We start from the raw sequence: 24,501 nt of genomic DNA, 5'->3' as shown, positions 1-24,501 counted from the left end.
TTCGTAGCAGCACGGGAGTCCTATCTATCTCCACATTTAAGATTTAACCCACAGCACAGATGATGCAAAAGTTGTCCACGAGTTCGCGGCCCGCACAAAACGAATTCGTCCCACAACTCCCTGACGTTAGCCCGTAGAATAGATCGTGCGACGTCACGGGGTACGCTAGCTCCTTCTCCTTCCTCGGCTCCACCACTCTATATAAGTGCCAATCTCTTTCTCATCCGCATCTCCTCATCTGCAGGGCCAGGGAAGAAAGCAAAGCACGCACAGAGGGGGACAGCAGCTGCGGCCCACTCTCCCCTGTCGATCAGGTTCCTCTTTCCTCCGCCGTGTTGGCGGCGGGGCGGAGGGATAATAGGTAGGGGATGGACGACGCGGGCGAGATACACGCGTTCGGGCGCAGCCTGCGGCGGGAGAGCTCGGTGTGGTCGCGCGGCGGGGAGGAGCTGTTCTCGCGGTCGTCGCGGGACGAGGACGACGAGGAGGCGCTGCGATGGGCGGCGCTGGAGAAGCTGCCCACCTACGACCGCGCGCGCACGGCGGTGCTGGCCATGCCGGAGGGGGAGCTCAAGGAGGTGAACGTGGAGAAGCTGGGCGCGCAGGAGAAGCACGCGCTGCTGCAGCGCATCGCCTGGGTCGGCGACGACCACGAGCGCTTTCTCTCCAAGTTCAAGGACCGCGTCGACCGGTACGCCTCCCTACTCGCCTGGCTTGCTTGAGCTCCTCCCCTCTTAGTACTCCCGGCGACGGCCAGGGTAGCTCCTAACACTGGTCGCGTGCTGATGGCTGATGCAGAGTGGGGATCCAGCTGCCGACGATCGAGGTGAGGTACGACAACCTCAACGTGGAGGCGGAGGCGTACGTCGGGAGCAGGGGCCTGCCCACCATCCTCAACACCTACGCCAATGTACTCGAGGTACGTCACAAGAAATTCCACAAGGAAGTACTCTTACACTTCTTTTCTTTCTACACGTTGACTGTTGAGCCTGCGGTGAGAGTTAACAGAAATAGATTGAGTGCACGACCAACAGCGAAAACTGTGGCTAGGAGAGAAAACACTACAGACTGATGTTGACTGGTTTCCGATAAAGATTGCTTGACTTGGCTACCCATTTTCTCTTCCCCATCTCTTTCTAATCCGGTAAGCGTCAATTAAACAAGAGCAATATTACCACCAAAAAGGTCACTGAGCTGGTAATATATACCACAAGGCGTCAACGACAACTCGACAAGTGTCAAGTGGCACTAGGCCTCGCATGTCATCATCCTTCCACTGGATGATATTTTACTCATCTTTGCGATGGCACTGACAGCTGACACACGTTGCTCAGAAATATTTCTTGTTCCGAGAAGCAAACAAAGTCGGAAGCATAAGAGGAGCTGTACAAATCCTAACTGCCGCGACATTTTGATCCCATGTTAACACACCAGTCCTAAATATTTTGAAAAAAACATCAGTATTCTCCATTCGGAGTCAGTAAGGAAACTGTCTCGGATAAAAAGTCAAGTTTGCTCACTGAAGCTCCGAACGTTAGGATAACTGCAAATCCAGCATACTGGTCTATTATGCAGCTTCAGTGTTAGGAGTTACAAACGTGCAGGACTCCATTGCATTCATTTACCTTAATTTTTGTGCTTGCATAATATGCGTACTTACATACATGGTGGTGATCGTCTTCAAACAGGGCCTGGCAAATGCTCTCCACCTGACACAAAACAAGAAGCGGAAAATATCAATCCTTCACAATGTCAGTGGAATCATCAAGCCTCACAGGTAATTTCTAGACATGCTTTCACTTGGCAAATCATCTCCATTGAATTGTACCTTATCAGCTTATCCCATCCATTTTCAGGATGACCTTGCTTCTGGGTCCCCCTGGCGCGGGAAAAACCTCGCTGCTTTTGGCCTTGGCCGGAACCCTGCCTTCGAGTCTTAAGGTGGATCGTTTGTTCTTTTGGTTGTTCTCTTTTTCATCATGGTAACTTGCTACTACTAACATGAGGAAACATTGCAATCACAAAAGATGTCAGGGGACATAATTTACAATGGGCATACCATGGATGAGTTTGTGCCACGGAGATCGGCTGCCTATGTTAGCCAACATGATCTGCATATGGCGGAATTGACTGTCCGTGAGACAGTCAACTTCTCTGCAAAATGTCAAGGAATTGGTCACCGTTTCGGTAAGAACAAGAAAAATGGAGACCTCAAAACTCATCACAGTAGCATATTGCATTGAGTAACCTGAATTTCGTACGAAATGATCAGACCTGCTAATGGAGCTATCGAGGAGAGAAAAGGAAGAAAATATCAAACCAGATCCAGAAATTGATATTTACTTGAAGGTACTACAGTCGTTACATTTCAAATCATAGTTCACCGTATTCAGTGGTTGGGACTTGAGGACGTTTCAATAGAAAGTTTGATGCATATCAATCTTTGGTTTTTCTTATCTAGGCTGCTGCGACAGGAGAGCAGAAAGCCGAGGTGGTCACAAATCACATTTTGAAGGTGCATGCGAATCAGCTACTTATTTTATAGCTCAGTTGTAGTTTACATAGAGTTACACAGTTATAACAAGAATGCTACCAAGTTCCTTTCTTTAAGCTCACAGAAAGTTCTAGAAAATTAAAAAGTGACTACATTACTAATTCTTTGATTTATTTTTTTATTATGGAAGGTCTTGGGGTTGGATATCTGTGCCGATACACTGGTAGGCAATAATATGTTGAGAGGCATATCAGGAGGGCAAAAAAAGAGAGTAACTACAGGTAAATATAGCCTATGAGTAAGAAACCTACCAGATGCCTGTGTGTTATTATGGAACAAAATTACTTCGTACTCCTACACAATCCAACTCATCCATTCTCTGACATGGTTGTGCAGCTGAGATGCTTGTCACACCAGGACGAGCCCTTTTCATGGATGAGATATCAACTGGACTTGACAGCTCAACAACCTTCCAGATTGTGAACTCCATCCGACAAACAATCCACATTATTGGTGGAACAGCAGTCATTGCCTTGCTACAACCTGCACCAGAGACATACGAATTGTTTGATGATATAATTCTCCTCTCAGACGGTCAGGTTGTCTACAATGGCCCTCGAGAACATGTGCTCGAGTTCTTTAAATCAATGGGATTCAAATGTCCTGAGCGAAAAGGCGTAGCTGACTTCTTGCAAGAAGTGAGTGTCATCAACGTTTGAATGAAGCTTTCTCTAATTATGGATTTGTTTTAATAACACATTAGTGTGAAATGCCTTCAAAATACAAAACGTTAAATATGTAGGGAATTTCATAAAGGCAGAGTGTGCTCACAAGTGGAACAGATGGAGCGACATATTTTAATTTTTGATACAATTTGCGTCTTGGGCAAAATATGGCAAGCTGAAAATTGATAGTTGTAGAAACTCCGTCATAAGTTGGGATTTTCCCCCAAAAAAAAAAACTTCGGATTTTCTTAATACCAGAACCATAATTGGCTACAATGTTCAAGTGTGGTTGACTATAACTGGAAATTTGATAGGTTACATCAAGAAAAGATCAAGGACAATACTGGATAAACAGTGATGAGACATACCGATATGTTCCTGTTAAGGAGTTTGCGGAGGCATTTCAATCTTTCCACGTTGGTCAAGCTATAAAGAGTGAGTTAGCAGTGCCGTTTGACAAGAATGGAAGTCATCCTGCGGCTCTGAAAACATCACAATACGGTGCCAGCATGAAGGAACTACTCAAAGCTAATATCAACAGAGAGGTGCTGCTCATGAAAAGAAACTCCTTTGTGTATATATTCAAGGCAACTCAGGTGATGATGCTAAAAGGCAAAATCTATTAAAAAAATTCAACACTAACTGATTTCGTTGTTATTCCTAGATAAGTATACAAGAACATAACATAAATTTTCTTACTATTTCTCTTTATTCTTCAGTTGACAATCATGGCGATCATTGCAATGACCGTCTTTCTGCGCATCAATATGCATCATGACTCGGTGACAGATGGAGGGATATACATGGGTGCTCTCTTCTTTGGGATTTTGATGATCATGTTCAATGGTTTAGCAGAAGTAGGTCTAACTATTGCAAAGCTCCCTGTTTTTTTCAAGCAACGGAATCTTCTCTTCTTTCCAGCATGGACATACACGTTGCCGTCATGGCTCATTAAGACCCCTCTCTCCTTGCTCAATGTAACAATTTGGGTCGGCATAACATACTATGGCATTGGATTTGATCCCAACGTACAGAGGTAAGGGTGGAATTCTAACACACATGATCTTTTTTAATGTATTGCAGAAGCTAATGAAAACAATGTAATGCTACAGATTTTTTAGGCAGTTCCTGCTGCTCTTTTTAATGAACGAGGCGTCGTCTGGACTCTTTCGCTTCATTGCTGGTCTTGCAAGGCATCAGGTTGTTTCAAGCACCCTCGGTTCCTTCTGCATACTAATTTTTATGCTCACTGGTGGATTCGTCCTGGCAAGAGGTACGCAAAAGTAGCTAAGCTAAAGTCCAAAATTGATTTTGACGTGTCCACCTAAGAACACCTGGACTAAATTTCCTCAGTTCAGTTACTTTTTCCTCATTGGATGTGGTATCTGTGAATCATAGATTAAAACATTCCTTTGATTTAACAGAGAATGTAAAGAAATGGTGGATATGGGGGTACTGGATATCACCCCTGATGTACGCACAAAATGCACTATCGGTGAATGAGTTCCTAGGTCACAGCTGGAACAAGGTAAATAGACTTTTGTGAAAAAGGATAAACAATCATCTTTCTGAATATGTCTGGCTAAAGTATATTGTTACTGCTATACTACAGACAATCCCCGGTTTCAAGGAGCCACTTGGAAACCTAGTTCTGAAATCTCGAGGGGTCTTTCCTGATACGAAGTGGTACTGGATTGGTGCTGGTGCCTTGCTCGGATATGTGCTACTATTTAATATCCTCTATACCGTCTGCCTCACATTCCTCGACCGTGAGTCAGAAATAACTTGTATTTAGAATGCAAATATGTAGCTAATTTTGCAATTTCAAAAAACAATGCTGTAAATTCTAATCTCATACATTCTCCTATCTGCAGCATTTGACAGCAACCAGCCAACAGTATCTGAAGAAACATTGAAGATAAAACAAGCTAATCTCACTGGTGAAGTTTTAGAAGCATCATCGAGAGGACGGGTTAACAACAGTACAATAGCATCTAGAGGTACTTACTGATTCCATATTCATCAATTTGAAGAAGATATAACATAATGGCCAAGCGGCAAAGCTCAATAAATTTGACTTCCCAGCCTGATAGTTGAGGTATAATTTAAAATTACCACTTGCATATGTCTACCAGATACTGAGGATGGGAGCAATGATGAATCAACTTCCAATCATGCAACAGTGAATTCTAGTCCAGGCAAGAAAGGAATGGTCCTCCCTTTTGTGCCTCTCTCCATCACATTCGATGATATAAAATACAGTGTAGACATGCCACAGGTATTTTCTTTCTGAAAATTCTATAAAGTACAGATATGTACAATATATGGAACATAAATGAGTGAAAATATCATGCGTAACTCCTTTATCCAACAAAAAATGTAGGAAATTAAAGCACAAGGTGTGGCAGAGAGCCGGTTGGAACTACTGAAGGGTATCAGTGGTTCATTTAGGCCAGGAGTGCTTACAGCTCTTATGGGTGTCAGTGGTGCCGGTAAGACAACACTGATGGATGTGTTGGCTGGACGGAAGACCAGTGGATACATAGAGGGCAACATTACAATCTCTGGTTATCCAAAGAAGCAAGAAACTTTTGCTCGTGTATCAGGATACTGTGAGCAGAACGACATTCATTCACCAAATGTGACCGTCTATGAGTCTCTTGCATTCTCTTCATGGCTCCGATTACCTGCCAATGTTGATTCCTCAACAAGAAAGGTTTGCAAAGAACAATTTGCTTTTTTTTAATGTTTTCATAGTATACGAGTATATATATTTATTATAAAATTGTATGAAACATGATTAAGTGAGAAAACTAATATTGCAACTGATTATGTTCCGTAAAACAAATTGGCAACTGATCTTAAATGTTGTGTGATATAAAATATAAAATTGATAACTGTAGAATTCAAATTCACCGAAATGATTCAGACAGATATTTTGACGTGACTGTTGATCACATTTATGTACTAGTCATATCTTGGCAAGGGCGACAATACCTGCTGACTGTTCTAACACATGAAACCTGGTCTGCAGATGTTCATTGATGAGGTCATGGAATTGGTGGAACTCTCCCCCTTAAGAGATGCATTGGTTGGATTACCTGGTGTTAGTGGATTGTCGACTGAGCAAAGGAAAAGGCTAACAATAGCAGTGGAGCTGGTTGCTAACCCTTCCATCATTTTCATGGACGAACCAACATCTGGACTTGATGCACGGGCAGCAGCCATTGTCATGAGGGCAATAAGGAATACTGTAGATACAGGACGGACAGTTGTTTGCACCATTCATCAACCAAGCATCGACATATTTGAGTCTTTTGATGAGGTACTAAATGCAGTGCCTACATGTAGTAAAGAAAAAAACAGTAAAGCAACACAAGGACAATTCATACTGTTTATCAACGCTTTTAATACCTGATGATCCTGTGTGTCTTTGTAGCTCTTCCTGATGAAACGAGGAGGTGAAGAGATTTATGTAGGTCCACTAGGCCGGCACTCATGTGAACTGATCAGATATTTTGAGGTGACGAAAGAGAACATAAATTAGTGCATGTTTATATATGCAGCCTCGCACCGAACGAAAATGTTACTGAGTTGTTTTCCTTTGGTTCTACACAGGCTATTGAAGATGTCAGAAAGATTAAAGACGGTTACAATCCTTCAACATGGATGCTGGAAGTGACTAGTGCAACACAAGAACAGATGACTGGGATTAACTTCAGTCAAGTATACAAGAATTCTGAACTATATCGGTAGGCTTCTGGTTGCATTACTTCATGATTTAATAACTAAAGAATGAAAGACTGAAAAATATTGATTTAAGCTATGAAATCTTATATTTCGAAACAAAGAGCAAAAATCAACATTTTCTTCAGCACGTTTAAAGTTTAAACTAGTATTTAAGAGAGAGATCTCTAAACTACAAAACACCAGAATATTTTCAGACAAATATGCATTACAAACAACATTGAAATCATATATGGCCCATTTTAAAAGCATGACAACACTAGTATCATACTAGTATTCAGTTTAATCTTCTGCAACTGAATAGTGTCTTAAATGTGCACTAATATTGTCGGTTTTGTTGCATTTCAGGAGGAACAAAAATCTAATAAAGGAGCTAAGCACACCTCCTGAAGGTTCAAGCGACCTATCCTTTCCAACCCAATACTCACAAACTTTCCTCACACAGTGTTTTGCTTGCCTGTGGAAGCAAAGCCTGTCATACTGGAGAAACCCTCCATACACAGCTGTCAAGTACTTCTATACTACAGTGATTGCACTGTTGTTTGGGACAATGTTCTGGGGCATTGGCAAAAAAAGGTAAGATAATATGTAATAAAAGAAAGTACAAAACAATACATGGTATTTGTTGAGGAGATTACATATGGTTCTTACCTTCAAAATTCACTAGAAACATTTTACTCTTGCAGACACAATCAACAGGACTTGTTCAATGCCATGGGTTCCATGTATTCCTCAGTTTTGTTCATGGGGGTGCAGAACTCTGCCTCAGTTCAGCCAGTTGTGGCTGTTGAGCGCACGGTCTTTTACAGGGAAAGAGCGGCTCACATGTACTCACCTTTGCCATATGCATTGGGACAGGTAAATTTACTTTGCATTAACATTCGTCTGTAGTTATTTTATATGCCAAGTAAAAAAGGGAGCTCAACAAACAGATGGCATCACATTCTCATGTAAAGTATAATAAACAGATGCAAACGAGGCTTCATAAAAGGTTTCAGATAATATTGAATTACAGCCAGAAAAGATGGTACCGATAGTTAAAACAAATCCCCTAAGTGGAAAGCAACGGTAAGACAATAAGAGCCCTAACATCCTTCCCTTTGCAGGTTGCAATTGAACTTCCATACATCTTTGTCCAGTCCTTAATATATGGTGTGCTAGTATATGCTATGATTGGGTTCGAGTGGACAGCTGTCAAATTCTTTTGGTACCTGTTCTTCATGTACTTCACTCTAGCTTACTTCACATTTTACGGAATGATGTCGGTGGGCCTGACTCCAAACTACAACGTTGCCTCTGTTGCTTCCACGGCATTCTATGCTCTTTGGAACCTTTTCTCGGGATTTATTACACCAAGAACTGTAAGTATACTATTTGCTCTCAGTGTTTTAACTTCCTATACTTCCACCTCTATAACCAATAACCAAAATTTGCTCCTTCTTTTCCTAATATTATGCAAGCTCTCATGCAAAAAGTAATATTATGTGAACTGGCTACTTTATTCTACAGAGAATCCCGATATGGTGGAGGTGGTACTACTGGCTCAGCCCTATTGCATGGACACTGAATGGTCTAGTCACTTCACAGTTTGGAGATGTAACCGAAAAGTTTGATAATGGCGTGCGGGTATCCGATTTTGTAGAAAGCTATTTTGGGTACCATCATGACTTCCTGTGGGTGGTCGCTGTGGTGGTCGTCTCATTCGCTCTTCTCTTTGCTTTCCTATTCGGGCTCTCAATCAAGCTATTCAACTTCCAGAAGAGATGAGTGATCAATGAAGAACATATCCAAGTTTGACCAAAGCCCACTAAGCAGAGATAGTACAATAAGACTACGTCCTTGTAATTGTATTGGATACATGTGAATAGTAGCATAGCATATATTTTGAGAGCACAGTGCCCAGATCGAATGTATAGTGACAGTGCACATTGTGCCCAGTGCCCTAGGAGTACAGTTTTGCAAGTTGTATAAATCAAGTAATTTGCCACACCGTCGATTTGCTCTAACACCTTTGGAGCGCTCACAAAACAAAATGGTGGCATGCTGTACTCGAAATTTGACCAATCGAACTGATACGGATACCGAAATTCGCACAAGCTGTCAGGAATCGTGGGGGGAAACCATACACGGATTCAATTTATGAACCTTCCGAATGACCGATTGCACTGAAATTCGAACACCAATTGAACTAGATAAGAACTCGATCCACGAAAATGGTAAAATCGCGCCCGCTGTTTCTCAGCGCAGAAGGTACGCAAGGCGTCGCGAAGAGGCGAGACATATGCGGCGATTAGCGGCGGGGAGGGAACTCACCAGCGTGACGAGGCGATCGACGGACGACATGGAGCCCCGGCGGTGCTCGACGGAATGCCAACGAGAAAATGGAGATTTCTCGCGTTCAGAATGCTTTGCTTTTTTTTTTCTGAGGGGTCCGAATGTTTTGCTGAGCTAATCCGGCCGGCCCTGACCAACTTCAAACCTCGGCCCATCCAGCACCGGTGTTTTTGGACCAGACCTTAATCGACCGGAAGTTAGCACTACGGCCCACCTACAACTAGTATCCATTTCTCAACGAAGAAAAACCCTACAAGCCTACAACTACTGTACTGTCCAAACTATTGCAAGTGTTATTTGGGTGAAGATTTGTTAATGAGCGCTGCTATACACGCGATAAAATTGTGCCCAATTCGTGCACGATCCTTCCTAGCAGTGCCACAAGAAGCGCACAAGCATGAGCATCTGCTGCGAAGTAAGTCTCGTCCGCAGATCGTGTGGAAAGTATCGTCCGCGAAGCAATTCTGTTTGTTAACTAACAAAGCAGCTGTTACGAGGGACTGTTGGGCACCTCAGCGGTTATAAGGCTTGTACAATGATGCTATCTTAGAAGTGCCATGTAGAAATAAGCGTTGAGGTGAAGAAGAAAGAAACCATAAGAAAATGATTGTCTTCCCTTATTTAAGAGATGATCTCTTAGCATAATATGTCTCACCATCTTTTTAGGAATAAAGATATTGCAGATAATACTAAGAGATAACCCATTGTAAACATGGTTTTATTATCATCTCTAAATTATATGTTATACTTAAGATAACACCGCTTTATCAACCACTATACATGCCCTAATCAATGTTTAAAGTGGAGCCTTTTCCTCTCACGTTGTAATTTCACTTTTTTAGTTGTATTTACGAGTTTTGAGAATTGTAATTTTTCTAAAGTCTCTCTGATATCTCGTGTATCATATTTTTATTGAAAGTAAACCTGGGAGCATCTATTTGCCATGTACCTCAAAAAAACGGTTGCATCAGTCACTTCTTATTTAGAACGTTAGATCTTCATCCAACAATCCAAAACAAATCGCGTATTGTGCATTTTCCTATCCTCACGCACGCCCCTAGCCTGCCTCGCCGGCATCGACCACCCATGGTTGGCGGGTGCTACCGTGCACCGCCTCGTCCCCCCCGTCCCCCCCGAGCCTCCCCTACCGTCATTGTGGTTGCCGCCCAGGCCAGCCCTCTAAGCCTGGTATCACCGATGAAGAACTCCGGCGATTCCCTGCACCCCCACCACCCGACCCATAAAATATGCCAATATGGCTACAAGTTCCACCTACATTATAATTGTTAATTGTGTACTGATTTGGACCGCTAGCAGCCGACAAAACTTTTTTGCATGTGTGTTAGAAATTATAGCATGAAACAAAATTACAATGCACAATTAAAATTATGACAAAAATGATAGTGTAACAAGTGTAGCACCACCAAACTTAAGGTAAGGAACTATCATGCCCTAGCTCCATTGTGTTTGTTCTCATGCCGCCCGGCAAGAGGAAATATCCATCGGGTAGCCACAAAAGGAAAAAAATAAAGAAGGAAGAGAATAAATTGATACACTCAAAGCGCGGAGGTATTCACAAATTTCTCAAGCCAAGTAATATTGGTGCTTCCACTAGTTTGCCAAACCGAAATGATGCGTTGGCGATTGTTGCCATAGTGGAAGAGCAACAGACTAATGAAAATTTGGATTCTGATCAGCAAGAAGAAAATATCAATTCCAACATCGACGATAACAATGTAAGTGGCTCCGAGAATGTAGGTAATTCGTCGGATGCACATGCCCAATCTGCTAGTGTTGATGAACAATCAGTTTATACTGTTGATTGATACATCTCCAACGTTCTATAATTTATGAAGTATTCATGCCATGTTTACAACAATTATGTATGGTTTTGGTATGATTTGAATGGAACTAACCTAGACTGACGTTGTTTTCAGCAGAACTACCGTGGTGTTGTTTTTTGTGCAGAAATAAAAGTTCTCCAAATGCAACGAATTTTTTTTGACAATTTTCTTTGAAACAAAAGAGGCACTAGAAGCTTCGTGGAAGGACCGACAGGTGAAGAGGTGGCCACTACCCACCAAGACGCGCCAAGGGCCTTAGCCGTGGGCTGGTGGGTAGTGGGCACCTCGTGGCCCATCCAGACGTGAGACTGATGCCAAGAAATCCTATAAATACAGAAACCCCCCAGAAATAACCCTAGATCAGAAGTTCCGCCACCGCAAGCCTCTGTAGCCACGAAAAACCAATCTAGACCCTGTTCCGGCACCTTGCCGGACGGGAAAATCATCATCGAAGGCCATCTTCATCATCCCGATGGCCACTATGATGAGGAGGGAGTAGTCCACCCTCGGGCTTGAGGGTTTGTACTGGTAGCTATGTGTGATCTCTCTCTCTCTCTCTCTCTCTCTCTCTCGTGTTCTTGATTTGGCACGATCTTGATGTATCGCGAGCTTTGTTAATATAGTTGGATCATATGATGTTTTCCCCTCTCTTTCTTGTTGTGATGAATTGAGTTCTACCTTTGAGATTTCACTTTTATCGGACTGAATACTTTGTTGGATTTGAGAGCACTTGATATATGTCTTGGCACTCAACTCGCGGATTCTCGAGGTGACATTGGCGTAATCTATGCATAGGGGTTGATGCACGTTTTCGTCCTTGTTTCTCCGGTAGAAATCTTGGGGCACTCTTTGAAGTTCTTTGTGTTGGATCGAGTATTATGAATCTGAAATTGTTTGATGCATATCATATAATCAAATCACGGATACTCGTGGTGACATTGGAGTATCTAGGTGACATTAGAGTTGGTTGATGTGTATCTTATGGTGTTATTTTAGTATGAACTCTTGGGCTATTTGTGACACTTATAGGAATAGCTCTATAGATCTATCGGAAAGGATAACTTTGAGGTGGTTCCGCACCCTACAAACAATTTCTTCTTATGTTCTCCGCTAGATAAGAACTTTGGAGTGATTCTTCGTCGCACGTTGAGGGGTTGTTATATGGTCCAATTATATTAGCATTGTTGAGAGATTGCACTAGCGAAAGCATGAACCCTAGGCCTCATTTTCAAGCATTGCAATACCATTTGTGCTCACTTTTGTTACTCATTACCTTGCTATTTTATTACAAAAATCAGTATGTACTATCATTACTACACTTGCATCACCATCTCTTCACTGAACTAGTGCACCTATACAATTTACCATTGTATTTGGTGTGTTGGGGATACAAGAGACTTTTTATTATTTGGTTATAGGGTTGTTTGAGAGAGACCATCTTCATCCTACGCCTCTCACGGATTGATAAACCTTAGGCCATCCACTTGAGGGAAATTTGCTACTGTCCTACAAAACTCTGTGCTTGGAGGCCCAATACGAGGTTACAGGAACAAGTTGTGTAGTAGACATCACCGATATTTAGGATCAACGAAATTGGGATAATCTTGATAATACAGCAAGAGATTGTTGGGGAACGTAGTATTTCAAGAAAAATCCTACGATCACGCAAAATCTATCTAGAAGAAGCATAGCAACGAGCAGAGAGAGTGTGTCCACGTATCCTAGTAGACCGAAAGCGGAAGCGTTTAGTAACGCGGTTGATGTAGTCGAACGTCTTCGCGATCCAACTGATCCAAGTACCGAACGCACGGCACCTCCGCGATCTGCACACGTTCAGCTCGGTGACGTCCCTCGAACTCTTGATCCAGTTGAGGCCGAGGGAGAGTTTCGTCAGCACGACGGCGTGGTGACGGTGATGATGAAGTTACCGGCGCAGGGCTTCGCCTAAGCACTACGATGATATGACCGAGGTGTGTTTCTGTGGAGGGGAGGCACCGCACACGGCTAAAAGATCAACTTGTGTGTCCTAGGGTGCCCCCTTGCCCCCGTATATAAAGGAGGGAGAGGGAGAGGCAGCCGGCCCTAGGGGGCGCGCCAAAGTGTGGAGTCCTACTAGGACTCCCTAGTCCTAGTAGGATTCCACCTCCCACATGGAGTAGGAAAGGGGGAAGGGAGAAGGAGAAGGAAAGGGGGGGCGGCCCCCTTCTCCTAGTCCTAATCGGCCTCCTGCCCAAGGGGGGGGCGCACCAGCCCCTTGTGGGCTAGTGTGCTTCCCTCTTATGGCCCATAAGGCCCATAACTTCTCCTGGGGGGTTCCAGTAACCTCCCGGTACTCCGGAAAATACCCGAACTTCTCCGGAACCATTCCGATGTCCGAATATAGCCTTCCAATATATCAATCTTTATGTCTTGACCATTTCGAGACTCCTCTTCATGTCCGTAATCTCATCCGGGACTCCGAACAAACTTCGGTTCATCAAATCACATAACTCATAATACAAATCGTCATCGAACGTTAAGTGTGCGGACCCTACAGTTTCGAGAACTATGTAGACATGACCGAGACACATCTCTGGTCAATAACCAATAGCGGAACCTGGATTCTCATATTGGCTCCTACATATTCTACGAAGATCTTTATCGATCAAACCACATAACAACATACGTTGTTCCCTTTGTCATCAGTATGTTACTTGCCCGAGATTCGATCGTCGATATCATCATACCTAGTTCAATCTTGTTACCGGCAAGTCTCTTTACTCGTTCCGTAATACTTCACCCCGCAACTAACTCATTAGTCACATTGCTTGCAAGGCTTATAGTGATGAGCATTACCGAGAGGGCCCAGAGATACCTCTCTGAAACACGAGTGACAAATCCTAATCTCGATCTATGCCAACCCAACAAATACCTTCGGAGACACCTGTAGAGCATCTTTATAATCACCCATTTACGTTGTGACGTTTGATATCACACAAAGTGTTCCTCCGGTATTCGGGAGTTGCATAATCTCATAGTCTGAGGAACATGTATAAGTCATGAAGAAAGCAGTAGCAACGAAACTGTAACGATCATAATGCTAAGCTAACGAATGGATCTTGTCCATCACATCATTCTCCTAATGATGTGATCCCGTTCATCAAATGACAACACATGTCTATGGTTAGGAAACATAACCATCTTTAATAAACGAGCTAGTCAAGTAGAGGCATACTAGGGACACTTATGTTTTGTCTATGTATTCACACATGTACTAAGTTTTCGGTTAATACAATTCTAGCATGAATAATAAACATTTATCATGATATAAGGAAATAAAATAATAACTTTATTATTGCCTCTAGGGCATATTTCCTTCAGTCTCCCACTTGCACTAGAGTCAATAATCTAGTTCACATCGCCATGTGATTTAACACCAATAGTTCACATCTTTATGTGATTAACACCCATAGTTTACATCGCCATGTGACCAACCCTCAAAGGGTTTACTAGAGTCAATAATCTAGTTCACATCGCTATGTGATTAACACCCAAGAGTAAAAAGGTGTGATCATGTTTTGCTTGTGAGAGAAACTTTAGTCTACGGGTCTGCCACATTCAGATCCGTATGTATTTTGCAAATGTCTATGTCTACAATGCTCTGCATGGAACTACTCTAGCTAATTTCTCCCACTTTCAATATGTATCTAGATCAAGACTCAGAGTCATCCAGATTGGTGTCAAAGCTTGCATCTACGTAACTCTTTACGACGAACTCTTTTATCACCTTCATAACCGAGAAATATTTCCTTAGTCCTCTAAGGATAATTTTGACCGCTGTCCAGTGATCTACTCCTAGATCACTATTGTACTCCCTGCCAAAATCATGCTAAGGTATACAATAGGTCAGTTACACAGCATAGCATACTTTATAGAACCTATGACTGATGCATAGGGAATGACTTTTCATTCTCTTTATATTTTCTGTCGTGGTCGGGTTTTGAGTCTTTACTCAACTTCACACCTTGCAACACAGGCAAGAACTCCTTCTTTGACTGTTCCACTTTGAACTACTTCAAGAACTTGTGAAGGTATGTACTCATTGAAAAAATTTATCAAGCGTCTTGATCTATATCTATATATCTTGATGCTCAATATGTAAGCAGCTTCACCGAGGTCTTTCTTTGAAAAACTCCTTTCAAACACTCCTTTATGGTTTCCAGAAAATTCTACATCATTTCCGATCAACAATATGTCATTCACATATAATTATCAGAAAGGCTGTAGTGCTCCCACTCACTTTCTTGTAAATAGAGGCTTCACCGCAAGTCTGTATAAAACTATATGCTTTGATCAACTTATCAAAGCGTATATTCCAACTCCGAGAAGCTTGCACCAGTCCATAGATGGATCACTGGAGCTTGCACATTTTGTTAGCACCTTTAGGATTGACAAAACCTTCTAGTTGTATCATATACAACTCTTCTTTAATAAATTCATTAAGGAATGCAGTTTTGATATCCATTTGTCAGATTTCATAAAACGTGGCAATTGGTAACATGATTCAGACAGACTTTAGGCATCGATATGAGTAAGAAAATCTCATCGTAGTCAACGTCTTGAACTTGTCAAAAACCCTTTTCGACAAGTCGAGCTTTGTAGATAGTAAGACTACTATTAGCGACCGTCTTCCTCTTGAAGATCCATTTATTCTCAATGGCTTGCCGATCATCAGGCAAGTCCACCAAAGTCCACACTTTGTTCTCATACATGGATTCTATCTCAGATTTTCATGGCCTCAACCCATCTGTCGGAATCTGGGCTCATCATCGCTTCCTCATAGTTCGTAGGTTCATCATGGTCTATTAACATGACTTCCATAACAGGATTACCACTTTGGTGCGGATCGTATTCTGGTTGACCTACGAGGTTGGTAGTAATTTGATCTGAAGTTTCATGATCATCATCATTATTTTCCTCACAAATTGGTGTAGGCATCACTGGAACTGATTTCAGTGATGAGCTAGTTTCCAATTCGAGAGAAGGTACAATTACCTCATCAAGTTCTACTTTCCCACCCACTTCTTTCGAGAGAAACTTCTTCTCTAGAAAGGATCCACTCTTAGCAACAAAGATCTTGCCTTCGGATCTATGATAGAAGGTGTACCCAACAGTTTTTTTGGGTATCCTATGAAGACACACTTCTCCGATTTGGGTTTGAGCTTATCAGGCTAAAACTTTTTCACATAAGAATCACAACCCCAAACTTTAAGAAACGACAACTTAGGTTTCTTGCTAAACCACAGTTCATACGGTGTCGTCTCAACGGATTTTTAGACGGTGCCCTATTTAACGTGAATGCAGCTGTCTCTAATGCATACCCCCAAAATGATAGTGGTAAATCGGTAAGAGACATCATAGATCGCACCATATCTAATAAAGTACGGTTACGACGTTCGGACACACCATTATGCTGTGATGTTTCAGGTCGCATGAGTTTGTGAAACTATTCCACATTGTTTTAATTGAAGGCCAAACTCGTAACTCAAATATTCGCTTCTGCGATCAGATCGTAGAAACTTTATTTTATTGTTACGACTCTGAAATTCTTTGAACTTTTCAAATGTTTCAGACTTATGTTTCATTAAGTAGATATACCCATATCTTCTCAAATCATCTGTGAATGTCAGAAAATAATGATACTCGCCGCGATCCTCAACACTCATCGGACCGCATACATCGGTATGTATTATTTCCAATAAGTCAGTGGCTCGCTCCATTGTTCCGGAGAACGGAGTCTTAGTCATCTTGCCCATGAGGCATGGTTCGCAAGCATCAAGTGATTCCAAAAGCCCATCAGCATGGAGTTTTTTCATGCGCTTTACACCAATATGACCTAAACGGCAGTGCCACAAGTATGTTGCACTATCATTATCAACTTTGCATCTTTTGGCATCAATATTATGAATATGTGTATCACTACGATCGAGATTCAATAAACCATTCACCTTGGGTGTATGACCATAGAAGGTTTTATTCATGTAAATAGAATAACAATTATTCTTTGATTTAAATGAATAACCGTATTGCAATAAACATGATCCAATCATATTATGCTCAACGCAAACACCAAATAACATTTATGTTAGGTTCAACACTAATCCTGAAGGTAAAGGGAGTGTGCGATGATGATCTTATCAACCTTGGAATCACATCCAACACACATCGTCACCTCGCCCTCAACTAGTCTCTGTTCATTTTGTAACTCCTGTTTCAAGTTACTAATCATAGCAACTGAAGCAGTATCAGATACCCAGGGGCTACTATGAACACTAGTAAAGTACAAAGCAATAACATGTATATCATATATACTTGTGTTCACTTTGCCATCCTTCTTATCCGCCAAGTATTTGGGGCAGTTCCGCTTCCAGTGACCATTTCCTTTGCAGTAGAAGCACTCAGTTCCAGGGTTAGATCTAGCTTTGGGCTTTTTCACGGGAGTGGCAACTTGCTTGCCTTTTCTTCTTGAAGTTCCCTTTCTTTTCCTTGCCCTTTTACTTGAAACTAGTGGTCTGGTCAACCATCAATGCTTCATGCTTTATCTTTATTTCTACCTTCACCGATTTCAGCATCGCGAAGAGCTTGGGAATTGTTTCCGTTATCCCTTGCATATTATAGTTCATCACGAAGTTCTAATAACTTGTTGAGAGTGACTAGAGAATTCTGTCAATCACTATCTTATCTGGAAGATTAACTCCCACTTGATTCAAGTGATTGTAGTACTCAAACATTCTGAGCACATGCTCACTAGCTGAGCTATTCTCCTCCATCTTGTAGGCAAAGTACTTTATCAGAGGTCTCATACCTATTAGCACGGGCATGAGTCTGAAATACCAATTTCAACTCTTGGAACATCTCATATGCTCCATGTCGTTCAAAACATTTTTTGAAGTCCCGGTTCTAAGCCGTAAAGCATAGCGCACTAAACTATCAAGTAGTCATCATACCGAGCTTGTCAAACGTTCATAACGTCTACATCTGCTCCTGCAATAGGTCTGTCACCTAGCGGTGCATCAAGGACATAATTCTTCTGTGTAGCAATGAGGATAATCCTCAGATCACGGACCAAGTCCGCATCATTGCTACTATCATTTTTCAACTTATTTTTCTCTAGGAACATATCACGAATAAACGAGGAACTACATCGCGAGCTATTGATCTACAACATAATTTGCAAATAATATCAGGACTAAGTTCATGATAAATTTAAGTTCAATTAATCATATTACTTAAGAACTCCCACTTAGATAGACATCCCTCTAGTCATCTAAGTGATCACGTGATCCATATCAACTAAACCATGTCTCATCATCACGTGAGATGGAGTAGTTTTCAATGGTGAACATCACTATGTTGATCATATCTACTATATGATTCACGCTTGACCTTTCAGTCTCAGTGTTCCGAGGCCATATCTGCATATGCTAGGCTCGTCAAGTTTAATCCGAGTATTCTGCATGTGCAAAACTGGCTTGCACCCATTGTATGTGAACGTAGAGCTTATTACACCCGATCATCATGTGGTGTCTTGGCACGACGAACTGTAGCAACGGTGCATACTCAGGGAGAACACTTATACCTTGAAATTTAGTGAGAGATCATCTTATAATGCTACTGTCGTACTAAGCAAAATAAGATGCATAAAAGATAGACATCACATGCAATCAAATAAGTGATATGATATGGCCATCATCATCTTGTGCCTTTGATCTTCATCTCCAAAGCACCGTCATGATCACCATCATCACCGGCTTGACACCTTGATCCCCATCGAAGCATCATTGTCGTCTCGCCAACTATTGCTTCTACGACTATCGCTACCGCTTAGTGATAAAGTAAAGCAATTACATGGCGATTGCATTTCATACAATAAAGCGACAACCATATGGCTCCTGCCAGTTACCGATAACTGTTACAAAACATGATCATCTCATACAACAATTTATATATCATCACATCTTGACCATATCACATCACAGCAAGCCCTGCAAAAACAAGTTAGACGTCCTCTACTTTGTTGTTGCAAGTTTTACGTGGCTGCTACGGGCTTTTAGCAAGAACCGTTCTTACCTACGCATCAAAACCACAATGATTTTTCGTCAAGTGTGCTGTTTTAATCTTCAACAAGGACCGGGCGTAGTCACACTCGATTCAACTAAAGTTGGAGAAATAGACACCCACTAGCCACCTGTGTGCGGAGCACGGCGGTAGAACCAGTCTCATGAACGCGGTCATTTAATGTCGGTCTGGGCCGCTTCATCCAACAATACCCCCGAATCAAAGTATGACATGTTGGTAAGCAGTATGACTATTATCTCCCACAACTCTTTGTGTTCTACTCGTGCATATAACATCTACGCATAGACCTGGCTCGGATGCCACTGTAGGGGAACGCGGTATTTCAAAAAATTTCCTACGGTCATGCAAGATCTATCTAGGAGATGCATAGCAACGAGCGGGAGAGTGTGTCCACATACCCTCATAGACCAAAAGCGGAAGCATTAAGTAACACGGTTGATGTAGTTGAATGTCTTCGCGATCCAACCGATCAAGTACCGAACGCACGACACCTCCGTGATCTACACACGTTCAGCTCGGTGACGTCCCTCGAACTCTTGATCCAGCTGAGGCCGAGGGAGAGTTTCGTCAGCATGACGGCGTGGTGACGGTGATGATGAAGTTACCGCCGCAGGGCTTCGCCTAAGCACTGCAATGATATGACCGAGGCGGAAATATGTGGAGGGGGCACCACACACGGTTAAGAATCAACTTGTGTGTCTGTGGGGTGCCCCCTCCCCCGTATATAAAGGAGTGGAGGAGGGGAGGGCCGGCCCTCTCTATGGCGCGCCCCAAGGGGGATTCCTACTCCTAGTAGGAGTAGGTTTCCCCCCGCTTGGGGGCGCGCGCCTCCCACTTGGCCGCCTCCTCCTCTCTCCCACCATGGACCATTAAGGCCCATTAACTCCCGGGGGGTTCCGGTAACCTCCCGGTACTCCAGAAAATGCCCGAACTCATCTGAAACCTTTCCGGTGTCCAAACATAGCCTTCCAATCCGGAGTAGGTCGATATATTGGAAGGCTATGTTTGGACACCGGAAAGGTTTCAGATGAGTTCGGGCATTTTCCGGAGTACCGGGAGGTTACCGGAACCCCCCGGGGAGTTAATGGGCCTTAATGGGCCATGGTGAGAGAGAGGAGGAGGCGGCCAAGTGGAAGGCGCGTGCCCCCCAAGCCCAATCCGAATTGGGGGGGGGGGTGGCCCCCCTTTCCTTCTCTCCTTCTCCCTCTTCCTTCTTCTCCTACTCCAACTAGGGAAGGGGGGAAACCTAATCCTACTAGGAGTAGGAATCCCCCTTGGGGCGCGCCATAGAGAGGGCCGGCCCTCCCCTCCTCCATTCCTTTATATACGGGGGAGGGGGCACCCCACAGACACACAAGTTGATTCTTAACCGTGTGTGGTGCCCCCTCCACATATTTCCACCTCGGTCATATCGTTGCAGTGCTTAGGCGAAGCCCTGCGTCGATAACTTCATCATCACCGTCACCACGCCATCGTGCTGACGAAACTCTCCCTCGGCCTCAGCTGGATCAAGAGTTCGAGGGACGTCACCGAGCTGAACGTGTGCAGATCGCGGAGGTGCCGTGCGTTCGGTACTTGATCGGTTGGATCGCGAAGACGTTCTACTACATCAACCGCGTTACTTAACGCTTCCGCTTTCGGTCTACGAGGGTACGTGGACACACTCTCCCGCTCGTTGCTATGCATCTCCTTGATACGTCTCCAACATATCTATAATTTTACATTGTTCCATGCTATTATATTATCTGTTTTGGATGTTTAATGGGCTTTAATAGGCTATTTTATTTTATTTTTGGGACTAACCGATTAACCGGAGGCCCAGTGCCAGTTGCTGTTTTTTTGCCTATTTCAGTGTTTCGCAGAAAAGGAATATCAAACGGAATCCAAACGGAATGAAACCTTCGCGAGGATCTTTTTTTTGGAACAAACGCAATCCAGGAGACTTGGAGTGGACGTCAAGGAAGCAACGAGGCGTCCACGAGGGGGGAGGACGCGCCCAGGGGGGTAGGCACGCCCCCCACCCTCGTGGGCCCCTCGTGGCTCCACCGACATACTTCTTTCGCCTATATATACTCTCATACCCTGAAAACATCCAGGGGAGCCACGGAACCACTTTTCCACCACCGCAACCTTCTGTACCCGTGAGATCCCATCTTGGGGCCTTTTCCGGTGATCTGCCGGAGGGGGATTCGATCACGGAGGGCTTCTACATCAACACCATAGTCTCTCCGATGATGTGTGAGTAGTTTACCTCAGACCTTCGGTTCCATAGTTATTAGCTAGATGGCTTCTTCTCTCTCTTTGGATCTCAATACAAAGTTCTCCTTGATTCTCTTGGAGATCTATTCGATGTAATTCTTTTGCGGTGTGTTTGTCGAGATCCGATGAATTGTGGGTTTATGATCAAGATTATCTATGAACAATATTTGATTCTTCTCTGAATTCTTATATGCATGGTTTGATATCTTTGCAAGTCTCTTCGAATTATCGGTTTAGTTTGGCCTACTAGATTGATCTTTCTTGCAATGGGAGAAGTGCTTAGCTTTGCGTTCAATCTTGCGGTGTCCTTTCCCAGTGACAGCAGGGGCAACAAGGCACGTATTGTATTATTGCCATTGAGGATAAAAATATGGGGTTTATATCATATTGCTTAAGTTTATCCCTCTACATCATGTCATCTTGCCTAATGCGTTACTCTATTCTTATGAACTTAATACTCTAGATGCATGCTGGATAGCGGTCGATGTGTGGAGTAATAGTAGTAGATGCAGAATCGTTTCGGTCTACTTGTCACGGACGTGATTGATACGTCTCCAACATATCTATAATTTTTTATTGTTCCATGCTACATTATATTATGTTTTGGACATTAATGGGCTTTATTATACACTTTTATATTATTTTTGGGACTAACCTATTAATCGGAGGCCCAGCCCAGAATTGCTGTTTTTTTGCCTATTTCAGAGTTTCGCAGAAGAAGAACATCAAACGGAGTCCAAACGGAATGAAACCTTTGGGAACGTGATTTTCAGAACGAACGTGATCCAGAGGACTTGGACCCTACGTCATGACATCAACCGGGAAGGCATGAGGTAGGGGGCGCGCCCTCCACCCTCGTGGGCCCCACGTTGCTCCACCGACGTACTTCTTCCTCCTATATATACCTACGTACCCCCAAACTACCAGATACGGAGCCAAAAACCTAATTCCACCGCCGCAACCTTCTGTACCCGTGAGATCCCATCTTGGGGCCTTTCCCGGAGCTCCGCCGGAGGGGGCATCGATCATGGAGGGCTTCTACATCAACACCATAGCCTCTCCGATGATGTGTGAGTAGTTTACCTCAGACCTTCGGGTCCATAGTTATTAGCTAGATGGCTTCTTCTCTCTTTTTGGATCTCAATACAATGTTCTCCCCCTCTCTTGTGGAGATCTATTCGATGTAATCTTCTTTTGCGGCGTGTTTGTTGAGACCGATGAATTGTGGGTTTATGATCAAGTTTATCTATGAACAATATTTGAATCTTCTCTGAATTCTTTTATGTATGATTGGTTATCTTTGCAAGTCTCTTTGAATTATCAGTTTGGTTTGGCCTACTAGATTGATCTTTCTTGCAATGGGAGAAGTGCTTAGCTTTGGGTTCAATCTTGCGGTGTCCTTTCCCAGTGATAGTAGGGGCAGCAAGGCACGTATTGTATTGTTGCCATCGAGGATAACAAGATGGGGTTTGTTGTTGGAACACGCGGTACGCTACTCTAGCGCCAAACAAAATTTTCTACCGCGCACCCAAGATCATGCTGCTGGAAATAGATCACGGGATCGGGTTTACCACTAGACGCGCAGTCACCACAGCGGAAGTAGAGTTGGTGATGCATGTAGCCGATCTCCCGGGCCGTCTCCTCCTCGCGTTGCCGATCTCCCGCGAATAGCGAAGACCCGTGAACGGTGATCTCCCGCGAACGTCACCTCGCGGTTCTCTCGAATGGTTCATCCAAGCACCGCAGATGCGATGCCTCCAAGGTATCCACACGTACGGGGAGCAGCGTCGAGCGGCGGACTGCTAGGTCCGGTCGTGCGGCATGGGCATGGGGAGTGGCGGTGGCTAACCAGGGTTCAATACGATCAACCCTAAGTGGTGTGCCCACTCCCCTTTATATAGACCTCCGAGGTGGGCTCAACACTTGAGCCCACTAGGAGTCCACATCCATTTTCCACTCAGATCCAATCCGAATGGGCTGCAGCCCCTTAAGTGTGCGACCCTATAGGTTCACGTACACATGGACACGACCAGAGTCGATAGTTGGTAGCGGCTCCTAGCAGAACGTGCCAACTCCCATGTGGGGGTAAAGTCGTTTGACGAACCTCGACAATGTGGCATATGCAACATTCCTTTTGCCTCACGATATTTGTTGTCGAGCTCAAGGCGAGTACTTGTCACCCTTGTGTTAGCTCGACCTCTCTTCTCGAAACCATGATACAGATTCCCGAACTGGGTTAACACTTAACCCAAGTCGCATGGCCATGCTTTCCGAATCTGATCACTCGAGAGGGCCCAGAGAATATCTCTCCAAATAGGAGGGGCAAATTCCATCTTGGTCAACCATATCTCGCGGCATGTCTCACGACTCACCTGAAAGCTACCGTTATAACTACCCAGTTACGGAGTAGCGTTTGATAGACCCTAAGTGAGTCGATCCTCATCCCGAGAACATGCGAGGACCTCAGGTCTAGGACATGGCATATACATTGCACTTGAGACTAACAAATGACAATATCTCGCTGCGTCTCAAAGTGGGTCTGTCCGGCTTGGTGATCTCCATCCCCAAGCCCATACTATCGGTTTAGCATCTCCATGCACATGACTTGTGAAACATAGTCATCAACCGAGTCGTATACTAGTCAAGGATATGTGTCCGCATAACCTTATCAACTAGGGACCATTAAAACAATCATCATACAATACATAGTTCCACAAACAAGTCACATACTTATTGATACATATCATTGATGATGTTCAAGGACAATACAAAGGACTCATGAATACATATGGAAATATCATCATCACATGATTGCCTCTAGGGCATATCTCCAACACTTGCACTATTATTATTTTCATATCATTCGGTCATCCAAGTGAAAGTCAATAATGACGATATTCGATGAGCTGGCCGTGGCAAAGAGAAACTGGCATGAACTCGACTTGTTCTGTCTGTGTAAATATGTTTAACCAAGTATCCA

The 24,501-nt window shown here is 43.4% G+C and overlaps 1 protein-coding gene across 1 annotated transcript; it reads left to right on the top strand.

Moving 5' to 3' along the window:
• The first annotated feature begins 244 nt into the window (after positions 1-244).
• LOC123121288 (ABC transporter G family member 53) lies at positions 245-8,953 on the top strand. Its single transcript, XM_044541193.1, has 24 exons — positions 245-691; positions 799-919; positions 1,689-1,777; positions 1,857-1,941; positions 2,028-2,187; positions 2,273-2,349; positions 2,462-2,515; positions 2,685-2,775; positions 2,891-3,192; positions 3,534-3,815; positions 3,939-4,255; positions 4,332-4,492; positions 4,644-4,747; positions 4,832-4,988; positions 5,094-5,219; positions 5,355-5,497; positions 5,603-5,935; positions 6,254-6,544; positions 6,659-6,742; positions 6,838-6,971; positions 7,315-7,542; positions 7,653-7,824; positions 8,073-8,327; positions 8,476-8,953. Exons 1-24 carry the CDS (start codon positions 369-371, stop codon positions 8,731-8,733), a joined length of 4,347 nt encoding a protein of 1,448 aa, XP_044397128.1. The 5' UTR covers positions 245-368; the 3' UTR covers positions 8,734-8,953.
• Positions 8,954-24,501: the final 15,548 nt, after the last annotated feature.

This window comes from Triticum aestivum, chromosome 5D, assembly GCF_018294505.1.
Source record: "Triticum aestivum cultivar Chinese Spring chromosome 5D, IWGSC CS RefSeq v2.1, whole genome shotgun sequence".
In the NCBI taxonomy this organism is placed as follows: Eukaryota; Viridiplantae; Streptophyta; class Magnoliopsida; order Poales; family Poaceae; genus Triticum; species Triticum aestivum.
This window is presented reverse-complemented; position numbering and strand designations above follow the sequence as displayed.

Excerpts from the sequence above, each read along its gene's own strand:
- LOC123121288 (XM_044541193.1), top strand. The coding sequence starts at position 369 with ATGGACGACGCGGGCGAGATACACGCGTTCGGGCGCAGCCTGCGGCGG. Across the intron at positions 2,776-2,890 it reads AAAAAAGAGAGTAACTACAG|CTGAGATGCTTGTCACACCA; the intron begins GTAAATATAGCC and ends ATGGTTGTGCAG. Across the intron at positions 6,972-7,314 it reads AAGAATTCTGAACTATATCG|GAGGAACAAAAATCTAATAA; the intron begins GTAGGCTTCTGG and ends GTTGCATTTCAG.